The sequence below is a fragment of the Sparus aurata genome, chromosome 18 (assembly GCF_900880675.1).
Source record: "Sparus aurata chromosome 18, fSpaAur1.1, whole genome shotgun sequence".
Classification (NCBI taxonomy): domain Eukaryota; kingdom Metazoa; phylum Chordata; class Actinopteri; order Spariformes; family Sparidae; genus Sparus; species Sparus aurata.
Genome location: NC_044204.1, coordinates 18,272,889 through 18,285,115, shown reverse-complemented (window position 1 = coordinate 18,285,115; position 12,227 = coordinate 18,272,889). Strand labels below are relative to the sequence as shown.

Below are 12,227 nucleotides of genomic sequence, written 5' to 3'. Positions count from 1 at the left end.
ATTGGAAAACTGTAATTGACTCACAACTGTTTAAAAGCTCAAATTCAAGGTACAAAGCTGGTAACACTTGATTATGCAGTGATTATGACTGTAAATGTTACGGTAGGTCATATTTAGAGAGTAACATATTTTGTTGTCTATGAAATTACCCCCACTTACAACAATAATTACCTCAAAATGTATTGAAATACTTTTTTTCTTCGTCAGTTGGTCAGAATGTAAAAGGTAAAAAAAATGTATCTCAAGTTACTGACCTGCAGATGTTGGACAGAAACTCACTTCAGTTTAGTGGCCTGCTGAGGGGAAGTTAGACAGTAACTAGTTGAAAGTTTCTTAGAAATTTGTTAAAGAAATTACTACGTGTTGGAAAATAGAGTATTGTTACAAAAAAATGTTGAGGTGATTTACAGGTATTTATTGAGGTAGTTTTTTGGTAAAGAAATTTCCAAGATATTTCCAATAACATGACAGTTCCAGATCTGTAAAAAGTGTTTTTACAAAGTTTAACACCGTTGAACGCTACAGTGTGCGAGAATGCTGATTCTACTAGATTTACCAGACATTGCATTTTACCTTATTTATGATTTTAAGAGTTAAAAACAACCTTTTTATCACATTTAGTGCTAAGGTAAGGTAACAGTCAGAAAATTCCGCTGATTTATCTCTAAGAGACCAGTGTACTTTTTCAGCACATACGTCGTACTGTCTGTTATTTTGTTTTTTTCCAATGAAAGCTGCCCTTTTTAGTTCACTGCGCAATACTGCAGACTATCATGAGTGTCACTTAGAGTCTTTCCTCTATCATTCAAAGCCAATATATGAACCACCTAACTGAAAGAAAAATTGCTTTTGGCCTCTCAGTGCTACTGGAATGCATTCTCTGCCTCATCTTCAAGCGCAACACACAGACACACACACACACACACACACACACACACACACACACACAAAGGCTGCCATGTGTCAAAGCTGTTATGCATGCAACCTGGAGTGAGGGAGCAGGAAATACAAACCATTTCACACACCCTACACATGCGCTTTTGCCAGTACACAAAGAACACTTACCGGGCTAACAGAGCATTCATGCAGAGTATTACTATTCATGAGGCCTGCAGTGAGAGGGACACCGCCTACATCCTTGCTAGCATGCGCACGCCCGCCTTCTGAGCATTTACTCTGCAAGCTGTAGTTGTGTTTCTCCTGCTGGGCGCTGGGGCTTCCATCTCTGATGGTCCCAGATAAGCTCCCCAGAGTGCAGGCCCGGTGCAGTATTTATGAGGCCCAGTCATGTTTAATTCAGCCATGCTGATCTCAGGTCTATGCTTAACCCTTTGCTGATGCATCGCGCCGATATGCATTATGGGTAAGACGAAGAAGCTTGGCGCTGAACAAGAGTACCGTCACCTTCAAATAGAAGCTACTTGCGGTATCAGTTGTTTATCTAGACCTGTGTTGCCATGGCGATGAACATGCCATAACAAAGTTTGAGGAGGAAATACTTTGTTTTTGTGTTGTTGCGAGTTATGCAGTGATCTTCAGGGGAAGGCAAAAATAAAGTTATAAATCCTCTTGTCACAGAAGGTGTTGTGAGCGCCATCTTTACAGATTTAAATGAAGCAACACACACACTCGCACACGCTGTCGAGCCCTCCGCAGTGCCAGTATTTGGTCGTGTTCAGGTGGTGGGGTTGGGCTATGGCTCGGAGCCTGTCGCAGTGAATGGAGCCCAGAGCAGAGTTTCCAGCTCCACCCCTCCAGCCCAGATTGGGCCCTCCTCTCTGGGCCTGGCGATGACGGAGGCAGGGTGGGCTGGCTGGAGCTGCTGGAGCATGTGACTGGGTCAGAGCCAGCCGGGCACAGCCAGAGAGTCACACCATCCCTGCGCTGGCAGAACACGTCCTCCATCTCATTATAAAAGACAGCGAGGGGATGATGAGCGCACGTGATTGTGTGCGTTTGTGTGTATGTTTGCATCCGAGCATGTGTGTTTTTTCTTTGACGGCGTGCGCTCCTCACTGTAGTCATATGTAAATCTTGGCATTTGTTGTCCACTCGTTACAGAAAATGCGTGTGTGCAAGTGTGCGTCTGTGTGTTTTGGCTTGACCCGATAGTGTGACAGCGCTGAGAGGATGAAGATTGATCACCTAAGAATACCCCAGGGCTTGAATGACTGGCAGAGAAAGAGAGAGATAGAAACAGACGAGGGAGGGGGTGATATAGCAGAGAAATATAAGTTGGCAGAGCGAGAGCGAGGTGGGGGGGAGGGGGTGGAAAGGAATGGTTTACGGTAGAGGAGGGAGAGATAAAGAGGGAGAGAGAGGGAGAGACACGGGGAGAGGTGGTGATTGAAGGAGATTGTTTTGGGGAGTGTGTATGAGAGAAGATAGAAAGGCAGAGGAGGGAGATTGGGACCCGTAGAACATGGATACGTTTACCGGTGTGAGATAAATGACTATAGATGGCTGGTGCAACCATCTCTGTGTGTATTTATGTGTGTGTGTGTGTATGTGTGTATGTGTGTGTGAGCAAGAGAGAATGCATTCCCCCTGCGTGCGAGCACACGTGTGTTGCAGCATTTCTTTTTTTCTTTTTCCACGAGAAAGCACCTGATTTCCAATCGGTCCCTTGGAGCCTCTTGGCTTGCTGATGCCAGTTCCAATCTCTCTCTGGGATCTCAGGACATTCCCCTGCATCCCCCCTGCTCGCACTGCTGCGGGGCCACAGCTCTAGGGGAGAAATAAGATCACCGAGAGGGTTGCAGCATCTCAATTTATCTGGAGGGAGAAGCGGTGGCTGGTTGGTGGGGTGGAGGGAGGGGTGGAGGAGGGGGAGGAGGGGGACTATAGGTTGCTTTCAAATGCATTACTCAGGGGACAGAATCAGAGACGCTACCTGTGGGAGCCACAGGGGGTGGAGGAGAAGAAGAGGGAGTTGGCTACGGAAAACAGATTTGTGCCAAGGCCTGTGACCACCAATGTAATATGCATATGAGAACGACAGAATATGATGCGAGAGTTTAATAATCATATTCTTTGCATTAAACATTATACTGTAAGCACAATATCCTACATAATGATCCGGAGTTACTTGATACGACCCAGTTTTCTCAGTGAAGGAGAAGCAACATAAAAACCAGTGGTGTTTGTTCAAATAAAATGATTTATTCACGAGGAACTTATTAATTATAATAAATAATTGACTCCACCAAAAAAAGAACATGAGGCAAACTACAAATGAAGAAAGGGCCTTCGGGTGCTGTTCAAATCAAATTGATTACCAAAAGGAGACTCTTGAAATAAGAGCTACAAGAAACTTTTTCCTAAAAGAAATCAGAAATGGAAATAAAACCTCACTATCTGACCTTGCTTCAAAACAGCATCCCTGCTCCCACTCTTTCTTAACAAAGGAGTGTGTGTGTGTGTGTGTGTGTGTGTGTGTGTGTGTGTGTGATCAGCAAGCAAAGCTTTACCTGGCCCAGTCCCCGGGAAGTGAATGAGTACCTCAGTGCTAGTTTCACAGAGTTTGAACAACAATTAACATCAAACAGTCCGAAACGAAAGCAAGCTGTAGACTGAGAGCCGACTCAACTGTCAGGCTGGCACAGCGTCTGTAGCTTCTCGCTCCCCAAATTGCATCCACTGGATTTGAGCGCTGGACTGGATTTGAGTGCCGCTCATCAAAATGCCGTGATGGGCATCTCAATCTGGGGGACTTGACATACTTACAACACGGCTGCTGACTGTAGCTGTAGCACACTTATTTAAAGGGATATTCCGGTGTAAGTTTAATCCATGGTCTAAATCACTGTGAAACTGTGTTAGACTCCCTCTCGAGAGATCAAGTTAGCAGACCGCTAATTTACGGAGTTTTATCAACTTCAGAAACGACCGCACGACAACAATACACTGCAGTTAATGGATCCAAATATAAACCGCCACCAAAAAGCCACAAATAATGCTCAGAACAGCACCAAACTTCAGCAACAGTACAAATAGTGTCTCAGCACATAGTCTGGGGCATCTAACCTCCGCTAGCTTAGCTGGATTTCTATTGGGAAGCTAAAAACAGATTTCAACTCTCCTCCATCAGCTTCCGGGTCGGGGAAGTCCCGACGCGACGATTACTGAGTGCGGTTAGAAATGCTCAATTCCGTTCTTTCCCCTGTCCGCTCTCGATAATAACTGTTATAAACTGGCAGGTAAGACACATATGAACTTTGATGCTTTTCCATGGAGTCATAATCATACATTTTCATGCATGAGCTGCGGAACTCTACTGCACTCGGTAATCGAGTCGTCGGGACTTCCCATCAACAGGAAGCTGCTGCAGAAGAGTGGTAAATTTTGTCAGCTTTTCAGTAGAAATCCAGCTAAGCTAGTGGAGTTTTAATGCCCCGTGTGTGTGCTGAGATCCTATTTGTACTGTTGCTGAAGTTTGATGCTGTTCTGAGCATTATTTGTGGCTTTTTGGTGGCGGTTTATATTTGGATCCATTTACTGCAGTGTATTGTTGTCGTGCGGTCGTTTCTGATGTTGATAAAACTCCGTAAATTAGCGGTCTGCTAACTTGATCTCTCGAGAGGGAGTCTAACACAGTTTCACGGTGTGTTGGACCATGGATTAAACTTACACCGGAATATCCCTTCAAGGAATCAATTTATATTGGAAAGAAAGATGAGACATGCTTGAGTTGTTAAGACATTTATAATGATTATGGAAATACCATCAATTGCATAAATTCAGTCGAATCAACATTTTTGGAAGCAACAGCTGAGAAAACAATCTTAACAAAAGGTCCATTTAGAACTGAAGCTTTTGATCTTAATCAGAAGGAGGACCTTGTCCCCTTGTCATAGAGTTGTTGATTGTTGTTGAACAAATAAAGAACATCACTGAAAGGACGTCTAAAAAATTTTAACATCAACAGTAACTCCATGTCAACTGCGATTTGATCTAAAAGCTCTCAGAAAGCTACCAAAAATTAAAGATTATATTGTGAAGTAAATGTCAGTCTGAAGGGTTAGAAATCGATTGAGACATGTTTGCTGAAGTCACAGCAGACCTGGGAAAAAATATGTTTACCTCCAACTGATGGAAGGCAAGTTTGTGTTTTTGTGTCCCCCTTCATCGTGTTGGCAAACCAACTGAAGTTCTCCACCCACAGGTCCTATTAAAGACTAGAACTTTAAACTAACGTTAACTTGATGCAGATTCCACTGGGTAAAACATGTGTCCAACTCACACTTATTAAAAACCAACTTCAGCCGACACTGCAACATGTTAATTACTGCGAAGCAAGCTCATACAATGTGATCAATTGATCTCTCTCCGGGCTTAATCACATCAGATCCTAACACATCTCATCGGCTTGACGATGGTTCAAACACTCATTAAACTCATTAACTGTGGCCTTTTCTGCGTGAAGCTTATTGAGCCTGATATTTTATTTCATAAAGATAGAATAAATTCCTCTGATGTTAGCAGAGGAATTCCATATTTCAGGTGAAGAGGAGACAGAAATACTCAGTAGCAGTAAATGACATGCGGAAGACAGTTCCGACTCTCCACCCAAAACTGGGGCTGTCACTCGGGTGAACTCTTCCTTTAATGTGAAAAAAAAAAACTCTCCAGCTGGATACCAGATTTGATGCCTTGTAAGTTTTAGCTTATTATCACCGAGCCTCAGAATTTTCCCATGTCCCCCTTCAAAGCGACACTCAGTGAATGAAAGCCCATTATACTGCATCCATCTGCCCATTATTGTTTCCTACAATTGTAGCAGGGAACAATTCTCATGACGCCGTCCTCGAGCATCCTCCACTCCCCGAGCCCTTTGTTTCATTCTCAGATCTGACCGTTTTTCAGTCACCCCCATACCGAGGCGACCTCCGTTAATTGTTCTCCACCTCTGATGATGATTCTCACAGTGCTATCCTAAGCAACCACATGTTTGTGAGAGCTCAGAAAAATGAACGGTGTGTGCGCGCGTGCTCGCGGACGCGAGTGTGTTCATTCGCTCAAGGGGAATGCGAGCTTTGACTTCTTGCTAATTACCCAGCATGCTCTCTGTTCTGTGGTTAATTGTCCAGGTCCTCTTTTTCTCTCAGTGGGGAACGGGGGTTGGAATGGAGCGAAAACACTTCCTCCCCCTCTTCGCACTGTCTGTCTTCTAATCTATAGCCTCACTCCGCATCTGCCATACCTCTCTTATGTCACTTTTGCCCCGCCAGGATGCAATTAAATGTTTGGTATCACTTACTGAGCGCTCCCGTGAAAAGAAAAACCTGCATAATTTTTTTATTGTTTGCGCGTGGGCGGGCAACTCCTGTCTGAGTCCGTGCAAATGTGTGTCAGTGTGTGAGTGCTTGTTATTGCGTGCTTGTGTGTGCGTGCTGCATGTGTAAGACAGGATGCATGACAGCAAGGTAGCAATGGTTTGACTTGAGGAGTGGGGGGGGTTGTGAAGGGTTTCGGGGGGGGGCTGCTACTGCTACTGGCAGGGAAAGGAGGAGGAAAGGGTGGGGGTCTCTGTCAGCCTCCCTCTAATTATGTGTGACGTTTCCATGCTGGACCACTGTCAAAAATCCCACAATATTCACACACAAATACACAGGCACACGCAAACACACACCCCAGCCTAATGATACAGAGTTGTGATTGCCGGCTGCCTGCTATGATAGAACCCCTCCATGGTCCTCCGCAACATAAATCAATGTCAATTACCTCCCCAGAGCACATTAGACACTTTCCATTTCTACTCGTAATTAGTATGGCCCATAGACATATTCCCATCCCACACCAAGCTCACAGTGGAGCTTCTGCACACAAACAACAAAGCCGGGGAATGAAATGAATTCAGTGCCCACGTTCAAACACATACCAGCACATTAAATCGTATACATTGTGTCCTGCGGAATGCAAGTAACTCACCCGCTCACCCTCCCCTTGCGTTCGCACGCACATTAGGGGCACGGTAATTAATTACCGCTGGCCTCGCCATCACAGAGCGCGGCTGTGAAAATGAGTCGAGCCGAACGCGCATGCTGCTTGACCTTGGGAGTGTGTGTGTGTGTGTGTTTGCGTGTATACACGTGCATAGATTTATGAACACATATTAAAATTGATGGCTGTGACACTGAGAGGCTGGTATTTTTAGACGATAACCTCATATTTCTTTTGCGCGCCATCCCCTCGCGTTCTCTCAGCCTCTATCTGTCTAGAAGTTTTCTCCTCCACCCCCACCCCACCCCAACCCCCCCTTTTTTCCTCTTTCCCCTATTTTCCTCGGTGTCACGAAGCCTACCTGACAGGTAAAAGAGAGAGGAGGGAGGAGAGAAGAGCTGGAGTAAGAAAAAAGGGGAAGAATCTGGCAGTAAGGCAATCCAACAATCAGTGGTATGAGCTGATGAGAGAGTAAAAGAGAGAAATAGCGCACAGGCTGGCTGAATAATTGATAGTGAGTGGAACGGTGCTCCCCAACCAAATCTCCATCCTCCGAGCACATCACCTGTTTTCACCAACTGTTTTTAGACGAGCAGACACATGTACAGACACGCTGTTATGAAACAGCAGTTATTAAAGACATCAAAAGGACGGGGGACCACACAGCAAAGTGTTGTTAAGCACTATTTTAAATAGCAATCATCACATCCAGCTGCGGCAGTGGGTTATTACTGGCCCTACTAGCCTAGTCGGAATAAAAGGAGACGGTAAGAAAGAGCAGAGCATTGACACACATTTGTGCACACACACGATTTGCGTTGCTCAATATCCGAGGACTCGATCTGACTTTGTGCCAGAGGTGAGTCACATAGCGCGGACCCGCGGCCGATTTTAGTCATGAGTCCGGTGGTTTTAGACTCCACTTGACTCCACTTGACAAAGAAGGCAATTTGTAAATCGACTTGAACTTCAGCCATTTAATTTGGAGTGGTATCTTCCAAAAGCCCAAAGAGGAAAAACTCAGTCCAAAAAAAAAATAAGAAGCATTCAGAAGGTTGACTCTTAATTTTCATGGCAGCAGGTGGCCTTTGAATCAATTCAACTGCCGCTTGTTATGTTTGGCAAACATGTGGTGAAAGGTGGGTGCAGCAGTGCTGACAAGCAGTCAGGCAAAACATGACATCTTGCCACATTCAGATATGAAAGTATGCTGTAGTCATTGATAAGAGAGTTTGACCCCAAGTGAAAAACAGATATTTTTCCACTTACCTGCAGTGCTGGTATTTATCCATCCAGAGTGTTTTGGTGCAAGTTGCCGAATTTTGGAGATATCGCCCATCGTCTGTTTTCTTTTTAATACAATGAAAGTAGATGGTAGATAGTCTCGAGTAGTTGTAGCATTTATTCACAGACAAATAGCACACAATGCATTTCTACGTTTACACCTATACAGTTACATACAGACACAACCAACTCACTGTTGCTCTATAAAGGAGTTTGCTACCTGTATAACTCATTTTATTTAAAAAAGTAAAAAAAAAAAAAAAAACACCTTAGATCTTAGGAATACTGCCTGGTGGATGCCCTGGATCAATTCTGGGCAAAACTTAGAAAATAAAACCCAAGTTGCCCGACATCAATACTGAAACAAGGCCCCAGCCATCAGAATGAGTTTTGTAGAAGTGAAGACTAGAAAAAAAATTCCTTGCTTTGCAGAGATGTCCTCAGCCCCAAGGTCAGAAAACTCACAAAGACAGAACCACCAGAGCACCTCCACCTACACACACACTCACAAACACACAAACAGGCAAGTTCCACAAAGCCAGGAAGAGAAAAACTCCCTCTCCTCAGTCATCTTTGTGCCAATAGTCTGACCTCGCCTCCTCTGATCTGACACACTCACCTGAGGGCTTTCTTCTGTCGTACCACCTGGTGTCTGTACAGGGGCAGCTCCACACTCCCCACGGGTGTTATGAGTGTGTTGCAAAAAAATGTCACCAAGGTGTGACAAAAGTTTTACTTACTTTGTTCTTGAAAAAGTTCCTTCAAGCACGGTTCTTTCATTTTCACCATGGCGATGTCGTCCCTTGAAGGTCAGATCAGAAAAGAAGTCGGAAAGGAAGGAAAGAAGGAGGGGAATCTTTTTCGGGAATGAATGGAGACATGAGTGGTGTAGCAGTGGGGTGAAGAGAAATGATAGCAAGGGCACTGGGAAGAAGAGGGGAGGGAGGGAGGCACATTGGGTGAGCAGGTGCAGCGATAGCAGAGGATAATGGGTAATATGAGCAAAGGGATGATGGTTCAAATCCTTCTATTATCCTCTCTCTGAGCTCTGACCCTACCAGGGCAATGAGGACAGGAAAAGGGGGGACAGCGGGGATTCTGTGCAGCCATTGAGAGCAGAAACGAGGCACATCATAAGTAGAGTGAACGGAGCCGAAGCGAGGGAAGAGGGGGAAAAAAATAACAGTAGAGCAGGTGGAGGTTAAAAAGAGACTTTGGACTGGAACGAGCTGAACTGGAGACACAATCAGTTCAAGGGTGTTTAAACTCATATGTCAGGAAGGGTTCATCTGAAAAAGAAATTGGACACGAGCTTGCACATATGTGACCCATAGATTGGCGTGATGTCTCCGCTCCAGTATTTACCTTCCAATGGAGCTCAAAGAGTTTCGGGCGCCAGTATCGGGTAATAACTCAAAACCATCTTTCGGTGCACGTGGAATGACCTTTTCCCACCTGTTTTCTTTCTCCTCAGGCACTTCTTGTTCAAGACGTCATCAGGGACCACCCCTCTCTTCAGTAGCTCCTCCCCCGGGTACCCTCTGACGTCGGGAACGGTGTACTCTCCGCCCCCTCGCCTGCTGCCCAGAAACACCTTCTCTCGCTCCGCCTTCAAGCTAAAGAAGCCGTCCAAGTACTGCAGCTGGAAATGTGCCGCGGTGACAGCCATCGCAGCTGCTGCCCTGCTGGCCATCCTACTGTCCTACTTCATCGGTAAGCGAACACGCACCACGTATTATTCATGAGGAGGATTAATTACAGTTTGTTTTTAATTAGAGAGCTTTCCTTTTGATGATGGCCAGTAAAATGATGGAGAAGTTAACCAGAGTGTGAATTCACATGCTTAGTCACACATTCAAAAATCGTTTACTTCAGGTTTGTTTGTTTTGCCGCGACCCGCATTAATTTATCTTTTCTGTTATTTGTATTCAACCCCAACCACAATGAAAAGAGTGTCAAGGTAAAGGCCCGTTATAAATATAAAGCAGAGTCTCAAGGTTTGAGCTTTGTCACTATAGCATCACGATGTACTGTCAAAATCAGACTCAGCAGGAGTCCCGGCCTCCACTCAGCATCAGTAAACAACCAGTAAGACATACAGGAAGGTACATAAACGGCAAATATACTGCGGCTGTTTCCTTCAGCGAGCATCACTCAAGGTAGGAATCTTAACACACCCACCAGGGAAGTGGATGTTTTTTTCTCCGATCTGTATCCAGAGCGCATAGTTATACGTACAGGAACGACAGATACTCAGAGGAGAGCACTTACAGAGCACCTGAGGACAAGATTTTGATGGCTACAGGTGGATCTGAGAGATGGAGCATTGCGCAGAGTGTGTGGGTATATGTGCGTGGGCGTCGATTTTATTCCTTCTCGACCCTATCGGCTGGACAAGAGAGTGCAGACCAGTGTGTCCGTGTTTGTGCATGAGGACAAAGGAAAGAGGAGGAACAGAGAATCTACGTATGGTTGTGTGTGTGTGTGTGTGTGTGTGTGTGTGTGTGTGTGTGTGTGTGTGTGTGTGTGTGTGTGTGTGTGTGTGTGTGTAGGTGTGTGTGTGAGTGTGTGCGTGTGGGTGTGTGTGTTTTTAGTGTGTGAGGAGGCAGATGTGTCACTGAGCCCTTGATTGGCCTCACACCCCAGAGACCACAGTCAACAGATGGGGGGATCTTAGGAAGCAGTGGCATCAGCAGAAAGAGCAACCCTCTTAACACCTCTACATGCATTATTAATGCAATTTTACATTATTTATATATATATATATATATATATATATATATATATATATATATATATATATATATATATATATGTATATATGTATTATAAATATATATACATCCATAGAATATGTGTATGAATACCTCTGTGTGTGCACTATGCACAGTTTGCATTCAAGTTGCACACCGGCGTGCATCGTTAAAGTCCGTGCCGGTGTGCATCTCATGGTCATGTTTGCGTGTGCACACACCTCTGCCCTTGAGACTGGTGTGTGTGTGTGTTTCCTTCCAGAGCAGATCAAGGCCCCTCGCCCGGGGCACACAGACAGATCCACCCTCTCCTGAGCTTTACACGGTCACACTGCACTGGACAGCCACATATGGAGCTCCAACACAGCAGCAGGGAGGGGAAGGAAGGAAGGAAGGAAGGAAGGCCACAACCACCACACAAGTTCACCACACCTCCCCGCAAATACTTGAGGGCAGGGATGTAATAGAGCACAGAAGTGACCAAAACCTCAGTTTGTCTGACTAAGCTAAATTTGGGCTTTGATGACATTAATTTGTCAGAGAACACACAATTTAATTTTATTAACTTAAATTAGGAATGAATTGGTTAAAATAATAATAAAAAAGGTCCATTATGAGAACAAAATTGCTGCCATATACACTTTATTTTTTTTTTTACTGCTACATCAGTGTTAGTGCACCATCTGGGTACTTGCCAGATACAACTTGTTTACAATAGTTCCTGTCTGTCTTAATAATTGGTAGCATTAGCTTATTAGCCTCACTGAGAAATTACTTTATTTGAAGGTGCTCATAGCTGGAATCACAATGCAGTGTAGATACACTGTGCAACTGGGAGCAAGAGTTGCTAATAACTTTCCCTTAAAGCTCCACTTTCTTTGTTTTATTACTTGCCAAACGTGAGTACGTTAGCAACAAATTTAATTATGCAACTGGCTATAATTCAGTCAGCAGAACAAGGCTGAAATGATACTTTATTGTTATTATTGCTTTTGCTAACTGTAGGGCCCCCTTTTTTTTCAGCTGTCGTAAGGAAATGTTTTGGTCTGGTGTTTTTCTCTGTGCTGAACAGAGCTGTAGCGGTGCTGCCAAGCCTGAAACCCTTGTGTTTACCTAGCTTTTTGTAGCGTTAATCGTGCAGCGAGTTTCAGTCGGAAGAGTTCACTGCTCATAAGGGGGATTTTGTGCTACCTTGTTTGTGTGTTGTGTAGGTGTGTGTGGGAGCCCAGTGCTCACTTGGGGGATTGC

The 12,227-nt window shown here is 44.7% G+C and overlaps 1 protein-coding gene across 10 annotated transcripts in view; it reads left to right on the top strand.

Moving 5' to 3' along the window:
• tenm2a (teneurin transmembrane protein 2a) overlaps window positions 1-12,227 on the top strand; it is a 220,720-nt gene that overhangs the window by 163,930 nt on the left and 44,563 nt on the right. For all 10 annotated transcript variants that reach the window (XM_030395922.1, XM_030395923.1, XM_030395920.1 and 7 more), the window contains one exon: window positions 9,701-9,939. In XM_030395922.1, the coding sequence (XP_030251782.1) occupies window positions 9,701-9,939 (239 nt within the window). The remainder of the gene's footprint in view (window positions 1-9,700; window positions 9,940-12,227) is intronic.